The 26502-nt window shown below is 39.3% G+C and overlaps 1 protein-coding gene across 10 annotated transcripts in view; it reads left to right on the plus strand.

Moving 5' to 3' along the window:
- EHBP1 (EH domain binding protein 1) overlaps nucleotides 1–26502 on the plus strand; it is a 223844-nt gene that overhangs the window by 110908 nt on the left and 86434 nt on the right. For all 10 annotated transcript variants that reach the window (XM_086630928.1, XM_086630876.1, XM_086630906.1 and 7 more), the window contains one exon: nucleotides 528–714. In XM_086630928.1, coding sequence (XP_086487054.1) covers nucleotides 528–714 — 187 coding nt within the window. The remainder of the gene's footprint in view (nucleotides 1–527; nucleotides 715–26502) is intronic.

Genomic DNA, 26502 nt, shown 5'->3' on the forward strand with positions numbered 1-26502 from the left:
AGAGTGTTCTTGAAATGGTGTGGTGGCTGTATGCTGCAGAGTTTAAAATACACTGGATGTGGATTGTGTACATCCGGAGGCCAAAATTTTCAGACTTGGACAGCCAAGAGTGAAAGCAGTGTTGAAGCACGCACGTAAAAGTGACCTGATTCTTAACTCCGTTCAGATGAAGCATTCTTAATATTAAACAGCCAGCAAGTTCACTCAGATTTGTTGGTATTGAGCCTCTCTGTACATCAGATCACTCTTTGGTAGATTGCTAAGTATAATTGCAGAGTTAGCTTTATGCAATTGATAACACTTCTGTAATTTACAGGACTTTGTAAAATTTATAGAAATGCAGTTTTAACTGTTATAGCTCACTTTTTCAGTCCTATGAAAAACTAGCATCTAAGAGCATGTAAAACAAATATACTCTGTGTAGGATAATAAAAGCATTTTAGTCATTGGCTTCTCTAAACAGGTCTTATTTTTGGTTTGAATTCCAAGGACGTAGCAAAGAAATATGTTTTCCTTCTTTTGATTAGATCAAATCCGTTTTATGAACCAAAATCAAGCCCTGCTTTAATTAAAGTTGCTCTACTGCAAGAACCAGAAAAGAAGATGAAAAGAAAGGCCCCTGAACCACCAAACCTCTTGCCAAAGACAGAGACAAGCACGAGTGAGAACGTGTCAGCTGTTCCTGCATCGAGGGAGCTTTCTTCTTCTCCTAAGGTAGGTTTTCCATACCAAAATTTCATCTTTGTTATTAACAGTACCTTTTTGTGTATTGTAGACATCCTGTTTATTTCTGCAGGCCATCTTAAAAGCTTTGCTTATACTTAATAAGGTGTTGGCTCATCTCTATTCACTTGCTGGTTCACAGGGAGAGAGCAGCAGTAGGAACTTGCATTTTTTCTTTAAGGATTTAATGACAATAGTAACAGCAACTGCAGTTTCAAAGAAAAGAGTCTTCTAGTAACAAATGTTACAGGACAGCTGGATATGCCATCGAGACGGAAGAAAATCATGTCGAACAATACTTTGTCTTGATCTATTGTAATGCTGCTAAGCCTTGCCCCTGTTGAAGAGTCTGTCTCCACATTTCTGTCATAAATCTGGGTTTTAAGAGCTTAGTACTGGATACTATTTATTTGCATTGGGATTTATATACGTCCAATTCCATAGGTATGTTGAAGTAATTTTTAAAAAAAGACGTCTACTTTAAATCAGAGTAACTATTTATTAAGAACATTCAGGCTAAGCATATGCACATATATATATATGTACATACGTGTGTGTTTGTCAAGGGAAAATATGAGTTAACCTCTGTTGAAGAGGACAATGTGTGGTGTAGGTATTTTAGGATTACAGCAGCTAACTTCTGTTGGTGTGAATTTCAGCTTCAGTCTTTCAGCATTTAGCACAACTTGTACTTTTTTAAACAAAATAAGCATTTAATAGTATACTTTAACGGGCCCTTCTTAAAAATGAATTTGATACATGCTGACTGCTTGGTTTGAAGGGTGGGAAGATAAGGATAGAAGGCTTCCCTTCCAGCACATCTCTCCCAATTTGTGCATATTATCATCTCTTTTGCCTTGTTTTGGAGCTGCTGTATTTAAGAATTGAATGAAACTACTTGTCATCCCTATCATTTCATTGCTTAATTACTCAGCCAGTTTTCTGACATGTCCTTGTCCCCCCAGGCTTTGATCTTGCTGTTGTTTTACCACTCAGGGTAAAGAGTATGAGACCAGAAATCTAACCTGTGTCTGCTCATAGCAAAACAACGCAACATAGTAGGGCCACAAGCACAATTCACAAATTACTCTTAATATGCAAAACCACAACAGGGAAATATTAGATCAGAGCATAGCAGTTTTATAATGCGCTGAGATGGGGTTCGTTCCCGTTTGCTGGAGTTTCTGTATGAAAAATATTGCACATTACTTGATTTCTGGTGGAGTTTGGCCCTCGAGTCAAAACAAAGTGGCCAAAATAAAGCATTCTGGTACTACCAGACAGAGAAGAGACACCTGTGGAGGAGATTTTTATCGGATTGCTTGATGGAGGTTGTGCTCCCATTGCTCATTGTTTGAGAGGCTTTTTTATAGGTCTGCATCCAAGGAAACCTCTGCTTTATTGTTGTGCTGAAATAATGTATTACTGCTGGGTTGAACCATTGAAATTTTTGTCTACCCCAGACTAAGTGTTAAAAGCTGGAAATGATTAAGAAAAGATATAGGATTGAAATTCTGAGAAGACCCTGTTATTATGAACATAGTCAGGTAGTTCCTACTCTTATGCAGGGTATTGGTTCCCAAATATTTTGGTGCCTGCCTGCTTGCCTCTCTGCCACAGATGCTGAGACACAGCTGAGCTCAGCAAAGGTCCCAGTACTGAAACTTTGATATTCATGAGGGCCATGGGGGAAAACAGAGCTCTGTGCTGACCTTCTCCGGTACAGAAAGCTTTAATTTTTTTACAGGATTTTGGAGGATACAAGACCATTAGGGAAAGCTCCAAAGCAGATGCAGAGTCCTGGTTTATTATATTACAGCTAGAGTGGAAAGTTTTGCTGACTGGATGTGTTAAAATATTGTACAGTCACTTGCAATTCAGAAAGCTTCCTGTAAGCACAGTCTTTTTTTGGTGCTCAAATTGTTTTGCTCTAAGGTGATCTAATAATGTTAGATCAAAAGCACTTTACTTGGAATGCTTTTTGAAATTTGGAAAAGTACTGGCATTTAAAAGAAAAGAAAATTAAACAATTTCCTTACACCATCATCCAAAATAGTGCCCAGGTAGAACCTGGACTATTGGCACAAATAACTTGCTTATTACTCAATAGTAGTGACAATATTTAGCAACTCTGGAAGAACTCCCATTAGAAGGTATAGGCACTACACAAACATGAACTTAGCACACGCCCTTATGTAGGGGGAATAGTCCCATGGAGGTGAACTTAGGTAAAGGCAGGTTAAATAACGTATCTTATTCAGTGTTTTGTCCAAGTTTGCTGGGCACAGGAAGCCGCTGCTACAACTCTGACCAGAACCTAAGTTTCCTAACATGTTCAATTCCCTGTCTTGGTTGCCTTCGTAGGAAATGGCTGCAGAGCAGAAATGCTAATCTTGAGACTACAGAAACACAGCATTAATATTAGAACTTTAAGGGAAAAAGACTCCAAAAATGTTTCTGCAAATCTTTGACAGAGTATTTGGAGCTCATTTTTCCTTCCCATGCTAATGATGTTCGTCACGTTTACTGAACACAAAAAATACAAATGTTGTTATTAACATCTATATATCAGCAAGTTTATTAGGTGGAAATTGCTCCTGAAAGATTATTTGACACATGACAGATTCCTACTCAAGATACAGGTTCCAAATAATGGAAATTTTGTTACTATATTAAAAAAATCCACTTAGATGTTGAAAACAACAGTAAAGTTCCTAGGAATTTAAATACCAGTTTGAAAGTAGGGCAAGAGAGGTTGGTGTTTTCCGAAGTATACACCCAAAAGTCAAATCCCTAGGGTATGGCTGGACACCAAAATTGCTTCGTTCAGCTGCAATGAACCTTCTAGCATTGGCATCGTGAGTATAGGAACACTTCCACAGAAGTGCAATTGTTTGCTGTTGAAACACCATAGCCTGAATCCAACGTTTTCCACCACTACTTAGGTAATGGTAAGGTGTTTCTTCCCTGAGGGATATCTGACTTCCCACACAAGATGTTTTTTTTGTGTGTGTGTATCTTTTCTTAATTTATAGCAGCAATGTCTGCGGTAATGAAAGAGAAGAATTGAATGAACCGATGAATTTTTAGCAGTCAGCAGTCTTGGACATGTCTCATTGTCATGGTTTAACCCCAGCTGGCAACCAAGCACCACACAGCTGCTCGCTCATTTCCACCTCTAGTGGGATGGGGGAGAGAACCAGAAGGGTAGAAGTAAGAAAACTCATGGGTTGAGGTAAAGACAATTTAATAGTTAAAGCAAAAGCTGTGCATGCAAGCAAAGCAAAACAAGGAATTCATTCACCGCTTCCCATCGGCAGGCAGGTGTTCAGCCATCTCCAGGAAAGCAGGGCTTCATCATGCCTAACGGTTACTTGGGAACACAAACGCCATCACTCCAAACGTCCCTCCCCTTCCTTCTTCTTTCCTCAGCTTTTTATGCTGAGCATGACATCATATGGTATGGAACATCCCTTTGGTCAGTTGGGGTCAGCTGTCCCAGCTGTGTCCCCTCCCAACTTCTTGCACCCCAGCCTACTCACTGGTGGGGTGGGGTGAGAAGCAGAAAAAATCTTGACTCTGTGTAAGCACTGCTCAGCAATAACTAAAATACTTCTGCATTATCAACACTGTTTCCAGCACAAATCCGAAACACAGCCCCGTAGTAGCTACTGTGAAGAAAATTAACTCTATCCTAGCCAAAACAAGCACACTCATTTGAGAATAGACTTCAGCTAATGCATCTCTGTGAATTGCAAAAGGCTTTCTTTTGAAGGGGTTGTATGGTCTTTTAAGAGTTGAATATTGTTTCTAGATTTTCCTGGAAACATATCTGCAGTTAATTACCTCTATTAGTCCTGACACCACAAAAATCAAACTCCTTCTTGTTCCTTTGTTCAGAGATGTATGTTGTGCAAGATAATTCTCTGTAAAAGTTTCATGTAAAACTAGGCAGAAAACTCCAGAAAGCATCTTCTGATCTGGTGGTATCAGCGTTATGCCTGGTATCCCCAGGATAAAGAGAGTACTTCAGGGTGGAACTTGTTGAGGAACTCAACAATCTGTGAAGGCAGCACATGAGACCAATGAATAGGCATTAAAGGACCTCTGGAGGTCACCTGGTCTAACTGCCCCTGCTCAGGCAAGGCTATTTAGATCCAGTTACCTCGAACTGTGTCCAGGCAGCTTCTGAATATCTCCAATATTCATCTGATTTTTTAAAAATGTTTGCCTTGCACTGCTTCCCTGAGCAGTCAGTTAACTGGAGTAGCAAACCTTTACCAAGCCTCTTTAATGTCTTCCCTTTGACCTGGCCTTTCTGATCACTCAGAGTTCCCATGTCATCTCTGTTGGTGAGGAAGGGGCAGTTATCTGTTGGAGATAAGGCAGGGTCTAGCTCTCCATAAAGGTCCAGCCCGCTCTTGGCCCCATAGTATTAGCTTAGTATTTGCCATATCCGAGTTGGGAGGAAGTTTAGTTTCCGAATATTATTACCTACTCACACTTCCTAAAGAAGTATCTTAATTCTCACCTGTCTTTCTTCCATGTCTCCTCTAAACTAATCAGAATCATCAGAGAAATCTTAAAAACGCAAAGTCTGAAAGCCTGGAATTATCCCATAGTTAATCATCTCACATGACTTGAAGACTATGGTGTGCAGGCTATGTTTAGGTGAGTCTGGCAAACAAAAATCAAACTTTGCTTTAGCTGATCATTGCTTTAGCTGATTTAAAAATGTACATATCAACTTGAACTGGCTGAAATCTCAGCCAGTCTCAGTATCTCCTATCTTCCCTGTGTTATGCTGAGTTTATTGGAAATAAGATCCAGGTATCAGTTACAGAGTCAGCAACTGTCTGCCATAGTAGAGAAGCTGAAGCCACGTGTCTCTGCACAATCATGGATTTTATTGCTTCTGTGAGAAGGAGGGGGCAGGAATGCTGCTGCGTTTATGTGAGAGGTGAAGAATTATTTACTAGGGAACAGGAGGAAAGAGATAATCACCCTCAACTGCAGAGTTATTTTTAAGCGTTGAAAGAAAAAATAGCTCCTGCACTGGATTGGCATTACTCATTCACTCTTTGGAAGGATAGCAATGACCTTCCCTTCAGGAAACCATTCTCAGAAAGGCTTTTCCTATTACATGGTAGTTTCAGTTTGTTGCCAGACTGCAACCAAAGCCTGGACCTTGTTGATGGCTCACGATTCCATCAGGTTTCTGGATACTGCAGTTATCAGTAACCTACTGAAAGTCAACAGATATGGCATGTTTGGAGACTCCAGCTCGGTTTCACATACTTTCTCCAGTCTCCAGGGTCTGGAAACCTGTGCTCATTAGACACATGCTTTACCGAGTAGCTGCTTGCAGATTCATTGGGCTATTTGTTGGTCTGGGCTTTGGTAGCTCACAAAGATCTCCATCTCATCTTCCTACTGGGCTACCCAAAATATCTCAGTAAATGAAACTCCTGCACTCTAGTCTTGGAAATAGGTGTTTCTCTGACAATACATGATTATATGAACAGACATGGAATTGATATCAAACCACAGGATGCTTTTTGAACCTGTCTTTGATTTTGAGTTATTCCTAGCAACTGACGGAAGTATATAGCACCAGGACAGAATGAGAAGTAAGCTTAAATCTGTCATGTTAATGTATACGCCAGTCTCACCTTTATGAAAGTCAGCATTGCTGGTAGTCATGAAAACATTGATTTTGTTTCTTGTAGACAAGAGCTCCTGATGGCCTTTTACGTTCTCAGAAAACGAGAATACACATTCACGTGATAGTTCAAAGCCGGTAATAACGTTTCTGGTTGTCACCATCATTGTTTAAGCTTTCTCTTTCTTTTTTAAAGCAAAGTGAATTGTTTTGCATGCCCAGTGATAGTCTGCTCTCTCATGCCAAACTAGTTGATTTAAGCTCTAATGAAACATATTTGTAAGAAATACATAATAAGAAATAAAGAATCCTTTTTCTGTGTGACATGTGATAACTTGTCTCCATCCAGTATCCTTTGTCATCTGTTGTATATCTGCAATGATTCTGTTTAGTGGAAGTCTAGGGGAAGAGAAGGAAAGTAACATTCAGTATAGTAGTAGGTGCAACTCTCCAAGATCTCAAAGATGCTATAGTCTCCAGTTGCCTACTTTTTCCACTTCTATTTACCCCAGAACTAGCAACCTTATGTGGAAGAACAGTAGGAAGAGCTCATCTTAAAACAGAGATACAGTAATGCAGCCAGGTGGAGAAATTACATTAAACTCCAAACAGTAGACGAAGATCACTCGTTGTCTCTTGGTATCAAAAGTATCTCAGTTGTCCATTCACGTAAGGAATTCCTGGCTCTCTGGAACATCTTGTTTGAGGATTTTGCTCCTTCCCAGCTTCACACTAGCTGCAAAGGAGCTGTGCAGCTCATTTACATGAGATCTTTGTCACTTCCTATGTGGATAGACAGTTCATCAAGCCCAAGGAAGACTTGGGAGGTAGTGGACAGAATTTTAAGATATCTACTGTTATGAGCTTGTACCAAAAAGGCACTCCGAGAAAATCCACCTTTGCATACAGCCTTAAGATGTTTTATCTTTTAATAGGAAGAAAGACAAGCCACACGCATAATGTGGACAGAGAGATAGTGAGATAATCATTTTGAAGCATAGACGGTTCATTAAACTTGCAGCTTTTCAAGCGTTAAATAATAAAAAGAGGTCCCTTTTTTATACAATACTTAAGTAATTTCTTGTTACTGTTTGCACGAGTTTCAAACAGTGTTTGTCAACTCGACTAGCTATGTGCTTTTCAGTGCTCCTTACTATTGACCTGCGTTGAGACATGAAACAGCCTCCTTAGAATACGTGTTAGAGTAAGGAGTGACCTGTTCACTTCCAAATGCAAGTGTAGTATTTTTCCATTTTGCTGAAGGTATAAGCTAAAGAACATCATCTTCTTGCCCTCAGCTAATGCATGCTTCAGGGTTTGGATTTACTGCCTTGTGTTGGGTCCCTATCCTAACTTCTCATGGTCCCCCCTACCCTGCCCCACCTTGTGTCAGTGCCAGTACCAGCTGTGAGTTATGTGGGTACCAGGGATGCAACACTGGCACAGGAACACGGCAGGACAGTCCCTTCCAGTTGCAGCACAGTCGTTGTTCAGCTGTGAAACATATCCTTAGTGTCTCGGCAGTGTGCTGGTTTAGGGTATTTGTTGTTCTCAGCAGCTGCAAGTTCTAACGATCCAGCAGTATTTAGGCTAGTACTGCCAGGAAGCAGACTGTTAAAATAAAAAATCATAGAATCATAGAATGGTTAGAGTTGGAAGAGACCTCAAAGATCATCTAGTTCCAACCCCCCTGCCATAGGCAGGGAAACCTTCTCCACTACACCAGGTTGCCCAAAGCCTCATCCAACCTGGCCTTGAACACTTCCAGGGATGGGGCATCTACAACTTCTCTGGGCAACCTGTTCCAGTGCCTCACCACCCTCTGAGTGCAAAATTTCTTCCTTGTATCTAATGCAACCTTAGTCAAGTCGTCTACGATTATTTCATGTTCAAATGTCTTTTATAGTTTAAATTTCCCTCAGTTCATATTTGTAGCAGAATCATTTAAAAATAAAAAATCTTTAATCATCCAAGTTCCTACCTCCTGAATGTATGTCAGTACAGGGAAATTAAACACTCTAATTGTCTGTTTTTACTGGTTTTGTGGAAATCTAATGATTTGTTAATGAAGGGGTCACTGTTTATGCAGATGGAAGTAGGAATGCAGTATATCATTGCAAATTATCAGATAGCTAATTATTATGTTTCTTCTATTTCTGTTTCACTGGTGACCGGAATGCTGACTAATTTCTCTGTAAATAGGAAAAGCGTTTTATATACATGCACACACATATGTGCATGTATACTAGTAACTTTTAAAATAAAATTATCTAACATCTTGTCTATAGGCTGTATTTGTCAAAAAAAAAAAGTGTTGAAGGCAGAGAATCTTGAAATCAGTACAGTCCAAGGATTTCAAACTCAACTGCAAGTGTGGGCTTTTAAAAAGTGACTTCTAGAGAAGTATAAATTGCATCTTTCTGGGGAAAATGGGCTTTCATCCCACAGTGTTTTTCAGTCTGCTTTTTGCCTTGAAACTATGATGATTGGAGATGACTGCATCCCTCTGTAGCACCAAAACCAGGACAAACAATAGAACAAACACAAGTGCATATTGAGGAGAAAATTCGGTGTTTCAATAATACGCAGAATAATACTTACTCTTATGTGAGTAAGAGAACTGGTCCTTAGTAAAATGAATTTTTAAAAAAATCCCTTTTTTTAGTAAAAAAATCCCTTTTGAGATTGAGTCACCCAACTGCCTCAGATACCTTATTCCTAGAAGTGTCTGGTTCTCTCCCTTGGCTGTAAAAGAGCTTAGGTAAGTTAGACTTGCCTAACTAATAGATGGGCGTTTAAAGTTGGTGGGATTAGTTGTCCCTGAATATTTGCTGACTCTTGTGTATATGACCTAAAGAATAGACCCACGATTGGACAGGAAAAAAGTGGGAAGATGTTGCAAAAGCTTTTTGTCCCTTCGACATGCAGGCATGGCTGCACATGAATAGGAGACATGTATGTAGAGTAAGAGCATTAATGGACAGAGTTGTTCAGCAAAATGGAGATCCCTTGCTTTGTCCTACATATTTAATTAGAGATTTTGTGAAAAGTGCAAGAAGTGGTGTGTAACGTGATGACCTGTCCATGAGCAGTCACAAAAGAGACCAGCAGAAGGAAAAACTTCTCACTTTCCATTAGGATCCAAAGGAGTATGCCAGATACTGTATGTGTACCTTTGAGACTCGTACTTTTATGAGTAGGTTTTTGCTTACCAGTCATCTCCTTAGGCTACCAAAGTGATAAATTCTTTCTTAGTTGGACATTGCTTGTTTTGCCTGTGTGGTTTTACTGTAGCAGTTGTCTGTTAATAACATACCAGATTTTGTTTCTTTGCAGCCTTACTTGATTCCCTCCTTCTCACTGTGGGTAGCTCTGTGAATGTAGATTGGTAGAGGGTGGTGTCTGTTGTCTTCATATTATTCCCATGATTGGTGCCAACAGGAGTCAATTTTTAGACACCAAGAGTGTAGATGAAACCAAGCTCACCCTTGTTGTATCTGCTGCTTTCTGCTGTTCTGACTGAAATATTTTGGGCCTATTTTCTAGCAACAAGGCAGCTGAACTGCTGTCAAAAAGATTCAGGTGCTGTAGGTGCTGTTCACAGTCACGTTACCTCTAAAAGAGATGCTTCCTTTGGAATTTGAGATTTAAAACCAGATAAGTCAATAATTAACCTTTGTTCCTGTAGCGGGAGTTATGCACAGGTTTGGAGGCGGAGCTGAGCTCCTTCCCAACCTTAGCCCCTCACTTCTCACCTTATCCCATTTCCAAGCACGCACATTAAGAAGCCAGAGTGTTTTCTAGATGGAAGCACGTCATCACATGCAGGTCTTTCTGCAAAGCTCATGACTCGTGCAGCACTGCGTGTATCGTTACAGAGGGAGCTAGTCCAGGTTGTGTGCTGTTTGAGACAAGGGCCAGCAGAAAGACACTACTTTCTCTGACAATTAAGCAACCGAATGCTGTCCAGGAGCAGTGAATGTTTATTGTTTCCTCTGTCATGAATTTGTAATGTGGTGCTAGGCTAATCTCTTGAACCAGATTTTGGACTATGGTGGTTTTTAAGTTCCATGATAAATTAGCACAGCTATTGACTTGACTCAAGTGCCATGCAGCTGAAAGAGTGCTGTTTCATGGCACGTGAAGTATCCATAAAACAAGTGGTTCCCCATCTTAGGTGGCTCAGACTGAGGACTCCAAAGCAACTTCTGATAACTTGGAGTTGGGTGTTTTGTGGACCTCACTTTTGCTTCGATTAAATGGACTGCTACCTCATAAGGATGTCTGGAAGATTAAATGTTTAATCTTCTAGATCAAAATACCATGAAGATGAACATTGTAGAAGAGCCCTTTGATGACATGAGTGATACTGTGTTCAGTTCAAGGTCCAGGCAGTATGCAGCTGATGAGGGATGAGGACAACTAGTAATTCAGAAAAATAGGAATACTGGGTAGTCCCATTCACTGAGGTTGTTTGTTGAGTGCTCTCCATGAGGGAGAACTCTAGGGGAAGAAGTACGCTTAAAGATTGTATCATAATGCAAATATACAAAGCGTACTAATTAACATTGAATATGTAACTATAATTTTATAATATCCCAACTTCTGAACACTTGATTTGGCAATTTTAAGTGCTGCTACTTAAGTGTTTCGCTGTTTCTTCTTTAGATCCTGATTAATAGTGGGGATGCAGATAACGGGTCTCCAGGGCTGTCCTAGAAAAATATTTTTCATTGCAAATTAATATATGTAATTTGCAGGATGATAAATGCTTGGCTCCTTCTGCCATTTTCATAATTGCTCTTTAAGGTATTTCCGTGTTATTGGTGCAGTGTAGCTGCTACTGAAATAGATGGAAACATTGTCAGTGCCTGCGGCAGTTCTGGATTGCACCAGTTAGCACTTCTGCAAGATGTCTGTGCAAATAAGGTTGGTAATTTAACTCGTATTAAGACATTCAAAGCCTCACTTTTCATATTTTTATATTTAACTTACATTTACAAATTATAGTACTCATATTTGTTGTCATAAAATATTACTTCACTTCTTGTGGAAAAATACGCTCTTTAGATATGTAATGGCAATATTTTTATATACTTTATTTTATCTTGGAAGTTTAAAATTTTGCACCAGTCTGTGAGAAGAAAATTCATCTCTGGTGGAAACTGGAAAAAACAACAAGCATAGTGTCTTGTGTCAAGAAGTAAAGGGGAATATTGTTGCTATGTGCCGTTAAAATGCCAGCACCATTGCATGTAAGCAAACTGTAACAGAAGATACTTCTTTCATATTTTATTCAAAAAACTGACACTAATACTAGAATTTTTAATGTATCCCGTGTAAATATATGTGGTGATTTATATAAAACCTTTCCCTTTATCTTGAATGAAGTGCCCAACAGTCTGTCTTGCCAACAATTGCAAGGTTGGTCAAATGATGCATATATCCTGATCCAGGAACTGCTTCAAGGCTGCTGAGGTCAGAGGAGAGATGGCATTTGGATGGTGGGAATACCCATGCTGCCTGTTCTGGGCTGCAGCTTCCTGCTTTAGGAGGTGAATCAAATACTGCGAGTCTCAGAAGAGAGTGAGATGGAAGAGTGGAAACAGGGGATCTCTGTAGGGAGAGTGGGGAGTGTGAGCTGGGCTCTGCGTTGCCTTTGGGACAGGTGTCTCATTGTACCCATTCCTGCGCGATCGGAGGCGACTGGTCTCATTGCGGAGGTGCCGAAGTTACGTGCCTGAAAGATGTCCTTTAAATATCCCTCAGGTGCATAAATACATGGAAAAAAATAGGAGCTGCCTGGAGCGTTAAAGTTTCTGGAGCGCTGCTGTTCCTAAATGTCAATGCTTTCATGGCACTGTTTAGTTTCTCTCGCAGAGGACAAACCGGATTAGGCGCAAACGCCACCGGTCAGGCGAGGCATCCGTGGCCTGCCGAAGCGTTGGAAAAACAACCGCATTAGGTCAGCTCAAAGTGAGAGCTGGGCTAGCTTCTGGGATATGTAATCTGAAAATCCTTATCCGTGATGAGGGCCTTTTATTTTATTTCCTTTAAGTTATTTGCCTTCGCTCCTCTGGCGGAAGGGCGCCGGGAGGAGGCAAGCAGACGGTGTGGGACCGCGGGCTCCTGGCGTAGGGACTGGAGGATAACCACCTTCCTGCCATTCACGTTAACCTTTTCAAAGGATGTGGAGGGCTTTGATTCGCATGCTTGGCTTCACAGACTATTGCTTCTGTTTAGTTCAAGCTTTGCTCTTTAAAAGATAGAAGAAAGAAGGAACGCTTCTCTTGTAAGACATTTTTTAAACTACCATCAAAACAAAAATCCTCAAAATCTTTGCGACAAAAACCTGGTAAAACCTACCCTTTTTCTGTAGAGTTTTTACACCTTATTACCAGGCTCCTTAACAAGAGCCACACAAGCAGAGCACTGGATAGCTTTTAAATTGAAAACTTGATTATTTCCAACGTTCCCTCGCAGGTGATGAGGAGCTAAACATAATTCGAACAAGCTGTTATTATTGTAGTGTTTAACTTTTAGCTACTACATCAAGCTTTATGGGGGGACTGGTTTAGATAGTGAAAGTCTGGGGTGCACTCTGTGCCATCCGGGGCCCTCTGTGGAGGGATGAGGCTAACAATAGCCTATTTTCTCTGCTCGCCTGAAGGGTGGGTTTGGTTCATCGTGGTTGGCAAGCACCTCAAACTGGAAACAAGCGTGCATGAATAAATATTCCTTTGCTTCTGTCATGATGAGTTATGGACACATTACAAAAATAATTATCTTCCCTTCATAAATCAGTCTGATAGTTAACTTTGCTTCGATTACTAAATTCACTGTTCCTGCTAATCTTCCTTTGGTTTGGGTCAGATACTTAAGCATAGGAATAAATCACAGATATGAGCCAGAATGCTTTTATTTTTATTTTTTTTTTTGTTGCTGGGGAGGAAAAACAAGTCTAAAACCAAAATAGATGGTGACATCCCTAAAACGAGGTATTGGTATTAGCTGTTCTACCTTGTGGGCAGAAATGTGCCTCATTTATTTAAAATAGTGATCACCATAAGTTTTAGATGGGCTAATTAGTTAAATAGATTTGTGAAGCTAGATATACTGAGAAATAAAAACCAGGAGAAACAGGAAAGCCGTATATGCCAGAAGCTAAGCCCTAGGACATGTGAAACAGTCAAATATTATATATGTATGTTGTATGCATACTCACTAGCAGATACGAGTCAAGTGCAAATCTTTTTTAAGGAGAAAGAATCAAGCCAGTTAGAAGGAAATCGTTGAATTCCTGAGTTGCTAGAAGAAATATGTTGCCAATTCATATTGCAACACAGCTACGGGGACTCAAAGCTGCATAATAAAACCAAGTACTTCTGAGATAGTGCCGGCACACTAGCTGCATGTTCTACAACAGCATTTTTTAGCCATGTTCAACAGTGTGCTTGCTATCGCTCCTCCATTTGTTGAATTCAGGATGACCTTTGCATGAATAAAGTCAAATAGGATTAAGGCAGGAATTTTCAACAATGGGAAAGAGCAACAGATGTAGCCGACTTTGAACGTGGGAGGATTGTTGATGCACGGTTGCCTAAAGGGAGTGTCTGTGGTGACAAAAAGGGGGGAAAAAACAACCATTTCCTAAAAAATTAACTGCATAAAAGAAAAGAAAATTAATAGAAAATCATCCAAAAGAACTAGATGATCCCAGTTTTTTTTTAAGTCAAGCTGCATGCATGTTTTTTTGACTCACTGCCTTCTTTTAAATATTTTTTCTGCTCTTTCCAAATAACTGTCCGTTCTCTGTGGCTATCGCTGTATGAGCTATCTGAGGGTTTTGTGTGATGTAACATAGTTTAAATTCACATTTTTTCTGACTTATTTTAAAATACATAGGTAGAATATAGGGAAAAAGGAGATGACGTTTCTCTGGAGAATTAGCCATTTGAATACAAAATCCAGATGCTGCTAATGTTTTTTTTGTTTGATTTATCCTGTGCAGAAGCACATAGATGGATCTCAAGTGCAAGTGCTTGTATAGAGAGTGTTATAGAAAAGGAAAAATGGTTAAAAACATATTTAAAACAAGAACTCTTTCTGATATAGCTTAAGTAGTTTTATACTCTATGTGCCTGTTAGATAAACTGAATTTGTTTTCGTCTCAATAAAAAATAGAACATGTGTATGTTTTTTTTCTGGGTAGATTTAGAGAATATTTTTCTACATTATAGAAGGATTTAGTTACCTTTTAAAAATACAACAAATTCTTTGAAACTCACTTGGTTTCATTATTGACAAGAGCTATTTTGCAGTTTGGTAGATAGTTGTGTTAATCCCTAAACGATACTTCATAGTTTGTAATAATGAATAATGCACAGATTTTAAATATAGTTCATATGTATAATTCAGACAAATCAGCTTTGAAAAGCATGCATGGGAAAAGCTTTTAAAGTGTGAATGAAATCATGTGCTCTAGCCCAGTGAAAGGGCTTTAAAGGAGGTAGCTAGAAACTAAAGTAATTAAGGAAATCATGCTGTAAACGTTATGAAAAATATTGGTGAGCTTCATATATTGAAGTTCAACTGTAATATTTAAGGGCTTGATTAAACACCCACTGATTAAATGCCTACATTACACTTTAAAGAGAGCTATACTGTTGAGAGGGCAGTCTCTCTCTGTAGAAAAGTAATTTAGATTCAGAGGATGTAGCATGGTAAAACATCTTCTAATACAGCTTATTCTGCCTCTTCCCATACTCCTTTTGAGCAGAACTTGATGAGGCAAGCTGTGGGCTACCCACTGCCACTGTAAACTCAGGAGTCATAACACATCTCCCATCCTCAAAAAATGAGTCGTTCAACAGGTTGGGTTTTTTTTAAAAAAAAAAGGAAGTCATCATCTGATATTGAGTATCTTGAGGAAGACAGCTCTAAGTGCTGGAGGCTTCATTAGTTGTTTTTGTTACCTTAGTGAAGATGCTGTGGTGTTTAATTTCGAGACTAGAAACAACTTCATATACATGCCTGGCATCTTTAGCACCAAGAGCACATAACTGTGCTATTTGTAGTGAACGGATTTGGGCCCACCGCAGCTGTAGAAAGTCGCCTTTTTTTCTCCTGTGGTTTCACAGACATTGCCCTCCACATTAAGCTCACAAACGTGTACGTAACTGCTGGCTGTGATTGTGCGTGCACAGTTGTGTGAAAGGCTGTCATATTCACAAGAACAAAACCTTAGAAATACATTTTGAAATAAGTTTGATGGTTGCAGTTAGACGCTTGGCTTTTTTTAGTTCATGAGACTTAACGGAGAGTCCTCTGAAGGCCACAAGAAGTCAAAGTCCTTTAGTTGTTCTTGAATCAAGTTCCTGGGCAGTGAAATCTTTTCATCCGAGTTTCCACGAGTATGAACTGGGGCAGACTAGAGTAGCGTCTAGTTCCTTAGTTGTCTGTTGTATCTCTAAAGGACCATCCACAAGAGTGTCTTTTTCTTTGGTGGGCCACCCCAAATCTCCATTTTCCCTCACTTCATTAACTCCTCTGAGACAAGGAACTGTCATTTTCTTAAAGCCTTTTCAAGGTCACGTTTCCTGGCTTGCTTCAGTTCGAATAGATCTTTGAAATCCAACTCAGCTAATCAAGCTTTAAAAGTGTCCTAAAATGTTACACCATCTGAAATAATTATAAATAAAAAGTGTTATATTTTTGTATTCTTCATTTTGTTTCTGATTAGCTGCCTTTGTATTTTATGCTTCTGGAGTGTAATGAAAGTAATTCATTGACAGTGTGTGTGTATTTTCTTTGTGTGAGTGTGTATATATGTATAGGTAGATACAAACTTAGATATTAGTATATTGGTTACTATAATACGTATGGTTATTTGTTATGTACAAATGTACCTTTATTATCTGCGTGCAAACTTTCTAAAAAGTTAATTCAGATAGTAATTTGGTACAGGTGATTTAGCAGATCGTTATTAAAGTGCTGTGTCCTAGAGTCCACTTAATTACTCAACCATATTATTTAATAAAACTGTGACCTCTTTTCATAACGTTGCCAAAGTGCTCTCAAGAACTTCCACGAAAAGCTTTGTTTTTATCACTTAAAAGTAATGCTGAAAAACTGATGCATTCCTAAAGTGCCCGTATGGCACTCTAGTCTGTCATGATTTTCATTGGCAGCAATGACTCAGTAACATGATGTGACTTTATCCTTTGTTTTGAGACACAAGCGTGTAGATCAGAACCCAGTCAATAGGATTAAGTATAAAACTATAGCAAACCAAACAGCGTTTCAGTGCTCAAGTTCTTATAACTGTAACTGCAACCCTTCTATTGTACACAAAATCCTAATAGAGTATTACCATTATTATATATTTTTTTTTAAAAAGTAAAAAGAAAAAATGCTTTTGAGGGGTTTACAAGGGAAATTTTCTCTGCAAGTGCATTTATTTCTAGCAACAATATTAGACTTTTACAAAAAATAGGTTTTGCCTACTAAAATTAGGTTGTATTTTAGCACAATACGTTTTTATAGTTACTATTGTTTTCAAATGTAGAACCAGAGTGTGATATAGGTATGAGTAATAGGAAATAATCAGAAAATACTTCAAAAGAGACCTTCCAAGTTGCTGGAATTTTCTTCCATTTCTGATCTTCTCGGACATCCAATTGATTGGTTTAAAAACACTTACAATCTGTCTTTTTTGCAAGTACTTAAAGAGTCTGAGAGCCCATACAACATGTAGGACATAAGTGGTTTGCTTTGGAGCACTTTCATCTTTTTAAAAAGAATGCTTTCTTCCTCTTTTTGGAGGAAGCAAGTACTGTGACTGGTCCGCAAACAAATGAAATATATTTCTCCAGATTTTGAGTTCTGTGCATTTTTTTTGTGCATGGATGACACGTAATTTGCCCACCGTCACCAATTGTCTCACTTTCAAGTGTCTGAGACGGTCACTTGACCAATATTTCGTGCCCAATGCAGAGAAAAAGAATAAAGATAGATAGATGATACAGTGCATATGTTTAGGCATCTACTTTCTGACCAGGTTTTAGCAATTTCACATCCTTCAACTCCTGGATGTTGAGCCTGCTGCTTTTGGCAAGAGTGATGGGCTCTGTGTGGAGCCCCAGCCATGTGATGTGAATACTGCTGGAAAATGCGCATCTGCTTAGGAACTATTTGAGAAATAGATTCACATTTTTTTTAAAATACATATTTAAAATGGGATATTTTTATATTTATTGAGTAAAAATGGAGTAAGAGGCAGTTCGGATCCTACTATGCTCTTATTTTCAGTTTTGTCCTTTTCAAGTTAGAGGATTCTTTTAAAAACTGGTCAGTCAGTTCGGCCGCAAGTTGTAGGTTTAGATTCTGTAAGAATGTCCTTTTGACCTCTTTGTGTAGTGAAGGTAGTTACAACTGTATTGCTTACATCTGATTTAGGACACAAGGTATCTCTGGAGTTTTCCATAATGTGTGGGCAGAGAATAGCATCCTGTAAGGCCAGTGTGGAGCATCTAGGTCAGACTTTTGCTCTGAAGAGTCTTCTAAACAACCTGTCTCTACCAGCTGCAGAAGAGGTCTTGGGAGACCAGTCTTGCCTATCTAAACTCTCTTTTGAGGGTCCAGTGCCCTCCTCTTCTGCCTGCAAGCTTACAGAAGGGGTTGAATGTAACTCACTCAGAAACTACACTATGACTAAAGTAGCATGCACACTATGTATTTATCAACTCATCATCCTCCCGCTAGCGCTCTATTTGGGTAGTCTGTAAGTTTTATTGCAACTGTAAGCAAAACTGCTCTTTGAACTCCTCCCCTGTGCAACTTTAAAGGTTAGGTGGATCTTAGTCAAGTGATGTCACTGTACTTGTTTCCTTGTACAAGTGTTGGGACATGCTTCTACTGCAAAGCATTGCCTAGCAATCTGCAAAACCCATGTTTTTAAGATGACAGATCCTACAGACCATAGAACCATAGAGTGATTTGGGTTGGAAGCAGCCTTAAAGGTCATCTAGTTCCAACCCCCCTGCCATGGGCAGGGACACCAGGAACTTTAAATAATTTTTAGAAGCTCACCTAACTTGCAAGTAGTACTCAATATTAAAACAAACCTTGCAGGTTCCACTGCAAGCTTATTTGGAGCAGTATCAACAAAGTTTAACATGTGTTGGCTTTTATACATTTATCAAAGTTTAGGAATTATGGCTAGTTTGCCATGTTACCAGAGCCCTCTGGTGACACGGCAAACGCTTTCTCTTCTCTTTATTCTCCCCGTTTCAAAGATTGTCATAATCATTAAATCCCTCGTTATGCAATCAGATGTGTTGCTACACACTTATTAGCAAACTTACTGTCAAACTAGTAGTAATGCTCTAATTTACACTTCCCAAAGCATGGAAATTCCTGTGTAGGAATGAAGGCTCTCTCCTTTTCCCTCCTCCACCTATCCCGAGGTGCTCATGCAGTGAAAAGTATTGCAGGAGGCCGAGATGTGTGAATGATAAGCTCTGTGCACGTTTCAACACCTGGACGTGATCAGACTTGTTAAAGATGATGTATGGGACTTGAGCCTTAGTTTTCTGCGTTTGTGCTGGCTGAAATTTTTCCCCCTATACCTCCTTGGGGTTGTCTGATAAATCTCATCTCATCCCCCAACCCAAGGGAGAGCAGTCAATACCTTCCTCCACAGCCCCTACTAATAGCACTGGTATTACCAGTTGGAGGACTGAAGTCTTCTGGTGCTGTCTTTCTATCAGATGTTTCCTAATCCTGTCTGCAGACGAATATTTGGAATCACGATAACAGCTCACACCAGAAGCATGTTAAGTGTTGCATCATCTTGGGACCAATTGAAAGCCTTTCTTTCTAGAGTGCTTAATTTTATTTAACCCAACCATGTAAATTAAGTCCAAAGGACACTTAAAAATGTAACACTTCCTTCCATTTATAACCTGTCAGCTCGAAGGTATAATGTCTTTTAAGGATGTTAATCCATTAGATAGTATTGTAATAGGGATCCAGTGATGTTGTCTGTCTTGTCACTATGGAGTTAGTGACAGTTAATGCATGGATTAATGATTTGAATAGTGTTGAAAGACCAGTGAATCATGAATCTGTATCTCTTCTACTGCCTTAGAAATACCAGCTCTAAACAATCAGAAGCCCCTATAGAGTTGTCTGTTCAAGAAAACCTATTGGGCTGTCATCTGTATACGATACTCACTAGTATTATGCTCATTACATATATAACAGTACATGCTAAATACCCTTTCACGTTCCTCATGTTACCATATTGTGGCAGTACTTTTTTTTCTCTCTCAGCTGCTGAGAATATTTTCTCTATTTATGATCTGCAAATTCTGTTCCTTGAAGTCAAAAATCAGCTTTTGCTCAAAGCTTTTAATATTGCTATATTTAGCATGTAATATTTTGGTCAAAATGTTTAATTTTGATTTATTTTACAATATATTTTTTACTTTAGGGACTTTTAAACCAGAAAAAAACATAGCTGCTGAACAAATTCTGTACTTCGAACTGTTAGGTAAATTTTTTAAATGTTGACGTAAACACTACCTTGTATTAAGGGAAAAAATAAGCTCTCTCTGCAGTCAGCGTACTAGTATTTCATTCAAAATTTTATGAAGTAGATCCTGGGGATCATTCAGGAGTTTCACACATGTAAAAATGAAACACAGAAGAACTGACTGCTGTGTATTGCTGTAACACCCCTAGAACACGGCTAACGCCCAATTACGGCATGCTTAGACTTGGATGGTAATTACAATTGAGCTGTAAAATATTTTGACAGTTTCCAACTGTTGTGTGGTTATTAGCCAGGCATCATATGGGAGTGAAGTACAGGGATTTGATTACTTATCAAATAAGTAATATCACAATCTGCCTAAATAAGGACTTTCAAAATAAACATGTAGTGTAAAGTGTTAATCAAAAGCAGTGTTTAATTATTTGCAGCTTTCTTGACTTCTGCAGGAGAGAATTCCTCTTTCCCAAAGATTTCTATTTCTTAAATGAGACTTGCCATACCTTTATGCTTCAGCTTTTTCATTTACAAGCTTTTACTTGTTGAGTGCTAAAAGCGTAACCACACCAAATTTAATTTGTAGCATGAAAATTATGTGTAGTTTTTGCAAGAGGATAGATTTGCCAGTGTTGAAGCTAGGTAAACTTGTGTTAATTATGTATTATAAAACAAAAAGGATATTTTCATTTAACATGCATTTCTCCTTTTAGCTGCACAAGTCCTAGCAATTAGTAAATTTGGATAGTGTAAGAATTCCTGGAAAAATATATGTTAAGCCAAGTGGCACTTGAATTGCTGTTACTTTCACATGTATTTTTATTTTGAAATGAAACTAATAAAGCAAAAATATTCAAACTGCATGCAAATTAAGTTCCAGATTGTGCCAGTCTTGTTATGATCATTGAGCTATTGAATCCTTGTGTAGTGGCTGCTATTCCGTGGGGGCTATTCACAAAATAAGGTACTATTCAATGAGGTAAAGATAGCAATCTGCCTTCACACTGCTTAAATAATGCTTGTTCCGTTGGGCAACTAAAACAAGAACATTCAAGTCGGCCATTCCTTAATTTTTCACTTGCTTTGTTTATTTAATAATACTTTTTGGTTTTCTGTGTTGTTTATAAATGGTGTTTATGAGTGAAGTTTCTCGTATAGAAGAATTTTTCAAGCATTATCACCTTGTTTTTTTCTTTAAAAAAAAGAAGAAAAACAAAACAAAACCCAAAGTAATTCTTGTTTTCTAGTTCACTCTGCTTGTGACATCTTTGCTGTGACTTAGAGCTGGATGCAGCTGATTCAGTTACCAGTGTTGCTTGTGTCTTACTGTTTGCCTAAATACCTAATTTCCCCCGCCTGTAACCGGATGGTTTCTTCTGCTGACTGTTGTCCTGGGTTTGACCTGAACTTTTACCTTGCAGATGAGGTAATCTTTCTAGTGTATCCTAGATTTTAATGTGTCTTTGTGGAGATGTGCTGAATGGGAGAGAGCCTTCGGCTCTGCTGCTGTTTGTGGGGGCAGTTGGAATGGCGGGGTCATACTTCGGTAGCCAGTCTTCTGATCATCTAAAAGATGAGTAAAAGACACACTCGTACAGTTGTTCATTTGAAGAGTTGTGTTAGTGGTTATTGAACTTTCCGTGTGTTCAGATAATGGTGTGCCATTGTCGTTAGAAGGAAAAAAGCAAAATCATTAAAAAATGAAAAATATGAAAAAAAATCATTGATTCTATTATTAAAATACACTGTGCTTTGCAAGGAAATCTGATTAACACAGGCGAATCTAAGTGTGAGTTGCTTATGAGGGAAATAATATTGAGACTCAAACCTCAGGTTTAATTTTTAAAATGGGAAGTTTGGGGTATTTTTTGGTGGCTAATGTGAACTGAGAGGGCCAGTGTGAGGGGTGCTTGGTGGGAAACGGGGGTTTGTCGGCTTGCATCTCTGCTGCCGGGGAGCAGAGGGGAGCTCTGCGGGGCTCCTGCTCGCTGGCGGCAGCAGCCTGTGCCAGCTGTGTCCTTTCCCTGTAGGATGTGGAGTTAAGAAACACAGGGAAGGTAGGTCTGAAACACATCTTAAAAGATCACTTGGTCCTTCTGCTTGCCCAAAGGCAAGTTTAGCTTTACGAAATGAAAGATTGCTTCAACCCGTTGTTAAAGACCTCCAATAACGAAGTGTCCACAGCTTTCCAAGGCAGTCTGAGTGCTTTGTTGTACTGCCTTATGGATGGCGTCTCCTAATGTCTGACCTATTGCAATTAAAACCTGTATCTTCATGTTGGTAAGCACGGGCATGAGGAACAAAGGGTTTTCTTTCTGTTTCAAAATTTCACATGCGGGAAAACTTACCACATTCCTTTATCATTTTTTTGGAACATAAGTGACGTAAATTTGCTCCATCTTTCTTTGTTTTGCTCCCCCCACCCTCCCCGATCTGTCTTTGGACTCATCTTCCTTGCACTCTGCATCAGGGAAACCAACATAAAATTTCTGCTGCAGCTTTATTGATGCTGAGTGGAGTGGGAGAGGCAGTACATGTCTTGCAAGCTTTATTCCTGTCTCTACATCTCAGTGTGGTGTTTGTCTTTTTCACAACAACCTGATGTTGTTGACTTATGTTTGGCTTAAATAGACTGTTTCCCCCACATCATTCTGTGAAGAGCTGTTACCTAACCAGTTCTTCCTCATCCTGCATTTATGTAAATGATCACTCCTTCCTATATTGCACTTGTACCTATTGAATTTCATCCTGTTTTCTTCAGACTTTTCTCCTTTTCGTATGATCGGAGTTCTTCTAGTGCATTTGGTGTCCATCCCAGCTTCATGTCTAGTGTATCATCCACCTTCTTAATTCAGACTTTCAACACTGAACCCAAGAAACAGTACCCCTTCTAATGCAAGAATCATTTAAAACTAGTCTTGGATATAGTTTTCCAGCCTGTTTTGCACCTATGCTATGTGAGTCTCGTTAAGGCTCTGTTTTCCATGCTTCCTTATGAGAGCATGTTGAGAGACAATAAAAAGAGCTTAACTGCAATCATAATGTTATCTCCTCTTCTCCCCTCCCCTGCCTGTTTCCCTCTTATAGAAGGAACTTGGACTGCTTGTCATGATTTGTTGATGACAAATTAATGTTTGTGGCTTGTTTCCCTTGTAACTTTCACATGCTAAGAAGCAACTTAATTATTTGTTCCACCTCTTTTTCATTGGCTTGTCTGTGTTCTTGTGATTTGTCTTTTTTTTAATGCTTTTAAAGACTAGAGGGAATGTAGTCTTTTCCTGCTCTTCTAACATCTCACCTATCTTCAAGTTTTCAAACTGACCATTAATTTCAGATTTTGTTTCATATTGGTTATTCCGGTACCCTAGGATTACATTGAAAGTGTTCAGCTGATCTGAAAGCAACTGGCTTATCTAAGCTGTTTCCACGCCTGGCTGAAATCTGACCTTTTTGTGTCTGATATTAGTAATGCTAGTCTGCAACTTGCATCTGACTTGTAGAATAAGGACAAATGAAGGAAAAAAGAAAGGCATTAAGCATTTCAGATGTCTCCCCATCATCTATGGATAGCTGCTCCTTACCACTGAGTGGTGAAGCAATATTTTTATTAATCTCCATCTTGTGATTGTTTGTGTAGAGTGGGCTGCTGATGCAGTAGTTTATCAAGCCTAAAACTTGCTTGTTTCCGTTAAAGTCCTGTTTAACTATAGCTGTCCTAAGGAGCTTTCTTAAGAATAGCCATCTTTATGCCTGATGTAAGTTCATGGACACCAGCACCTCATGCAGGATTGTAGAATATGCTTATTTTATTTCCACCCTCAGTTAACAGGTGTTCTCTGGCCTTCAGAGACACCACATCAGGTTCTGTGTCATCAATACGAGGCTTAAAAATACCAAGTGCTCTAAGCCCCTCCAATCACAGAGGTTGTTTTCCTTTGTTAGTGCAATGTCTGCACAAATCTGGCATCTGTGTTCTGTTCTCAAGTATTTAAAAGAAAGATTTCTCACAGGCAAAGACTAATACTTCCATAAATCTGCCTGTGGCTGTGCATTAATATAAATGATGCAGTAGATTTACAGAATAGGTATCTATAAAGTTCTATGGAGCAATGTCACATTACTGATACAACATCAGAAGGCTGCCTGAAAAAGCATCTGTTGAAATGTTCAGAAGAGCGGAAGAATAACTTGCATTTATTTAGTGGCTAATATCAAAAGAAATTCCTGCAAAAGCAACAAGAGTTCACTGTTTTTAGGAAGAATTGGCAGTGACTCTCATTTTTAGTTTACCTTGTGCTTTCTTTTAGAAGGGATTCTTGTGACCTTTTCTGACAAGCTCTAACACTTCCATTGTTTGCTGCAGGCCTTTGAAATGTGGCAGAGATAGCCTTGGGCCCAGGGAGGTGCGTTTTGCTAGTTCAGTTCACATTTAACAAAGTTAAAAGCTTTGAAAATTGCTATTCCTCATCTGTGGTTTAAGTTGCTTAATGCTGGCAACTTGCCCGAAACCCTGAACGTTCCTGTCGTGGCAGAAAGCCAGGTATTGTGAACCGGCAGCATCCTGGTAGCTCATCTGGGCTTCCAGCGCAGATTACACGGGATTGGAGACTTCAGCCCACGTGCCGCCGGGGCAGCTGGAGAAGGGAAGGTGGACACAAGGAAATTGCCCGTCTTCTGAGAGCAGAAAAATGAGGCCCCATCCCTGTGTGTGACCTGTTCATACTGTTACATTACAAATATGTGTAATCATCAGAGAATGAGCTCAGCGTTTGCTTCTGCTTAATGGTGTGAATTATATACCTTTTCTTGCTTTTTTTTTTAATTGAAAACATGTCGTTCAAGACAAAGATTATGCGACCTCAGGGAAGAGAAGCTAGACGAACCTCAGCCAATCCTTTTATAACAGTTGAATCTGAGAAGGAGCTCACTATTACTTTTTTTCATGGCTGTACTGACCATCAGGTGAAATTACTCGCACATAAGTAACCAATTCATTATGTTGTTCATGATTTATTTCTTCTTTACCAGCTCATTAACATAATCTTCTCTTTGCCATTAGCTAATAAATGTAGAGCTTCTCAACCTGGTGAGGTAGCTACCTTCACTCCTGTGCGGTAATGCTATTCTCTATTAAGAACATCCACAGGGGGAGGTAGTTGTCTTGAAATAAACAGTCTGTCTTGTTCTTAATTAATTCCCATGAGCAGACAGGCTCTGTGTCCTGTTGCCCAAGTGAGGAAATTGACCGGTAGTAAATGTGTTGTGGCTTGTGGTTCTGAAGGTTTAGAGTTCAGTTCCTGAATACTTGGGGTTTTTTTTATCCTTTTAATTGCCAACAATGAAAACCAAACCAAAACCCTAAAAGACTATGCTGAGAAAAAGTTACTTCATTACTAGACAAAGTGAAAGCCGAAAGGAGACTACCAGGTAATTACAAAATGAAGTACATAGCAGTTATAAATCGCCATATTTAAGGTAGCCTCTGTTGCTGTCACCTCTTCCATCTTTGTGCACTGTACACATTTCAGTTGTATGGCTGCATACCATGATTTTCTGCCGGACCACTTCCTTGGTGCTCAGAACAAAAGTAACCAAATCCTGTGACAAAAGAGGCAGCTGTCTGCAGGGCTGCCATTTTATTTTTTCACAGGAGTTGGAAAGTGTTTAATGAAGCCAGCTGTCTTCGTTATGCCAGGTGAATGCCACAGAGAACCTAGACAGAGCTCATACACAGAACTGTTGCGTGACACTGAGCAAGTTACAAATTCATTGAGGCTGCAAATGATGTGTTTCTGTCTTCAGGGTGGCCAGTTCTTAAACTTCATCTTAACTTGTCCAAGGCTGGAAGTTGGATTTTTGGTTATTCTGAGCACTGTTGCCTGCTCCTGGAATCAGGAGGAGTGTGCAGCTTTGGTGGGATACTGTGGATGTGTACACTAGATTGACATTAGGTAGCATCTTTGAGTTCATGTGATAGTCGATTCACTTTCTGACTCAGGCAAGTTATTTAATTCTGTTTCCCTATTAGTAAAGCACTAGTTTTCTCTTTATCATATCAACATATTCATTCACTCATTGCAGAGTGCCCTAATGTTTGTGATGGCTATCACGCCAGTGATCGTGGGCAAGTTGAAATGCTATGTTTGATGCAGCAGTTGCATCATCCTGCTTAAATGATGCTGAGTGCCATATGCTGTAAGTTAAGGATAATGAATAATGAACAACAACTTTTAGCCTTGAGCGGTGAGATAGACACAGTGTGAGAAGAAATGGGTAGTGATGATTAAAACAAAGAATACCATCATCATGTTTGCTCATGGGGTTCGACAAGTAAACGTTACGTGGATGAAACTAACTCAAGCACAAGAGACTTGCTAAACCTTAAAGGCTGGGACCAGAAGTGACAGCATGTTGAAGGACAACCATTGTGTATATGATTCATCCATGTTACAGCACAAATTGTGTAAGTTTAGACGTGAGTCAGTGAGGGAGAGTGGCAAACAGTAGGAAGCTGTGGCTGTCCAGGAGAGAGAATACAGTACTGGGGTCTTGCACTGTGTGCACT

Source organism: Tauraco erythrolophus, chromosome 2 (assembly GCF_009769465.1).
Source record: "Tauraco erythrolophus isolate bTauEry1 chromosome 2, bTauEry1.pri, whole genome shotgun sequence".
NCBI classification, from domain to species: Eukaryota; Metazoa; Chordata; class Aves; order Musophagiformes; family Musophagidae; genus Tauraco; species Tauraco erythrolophus.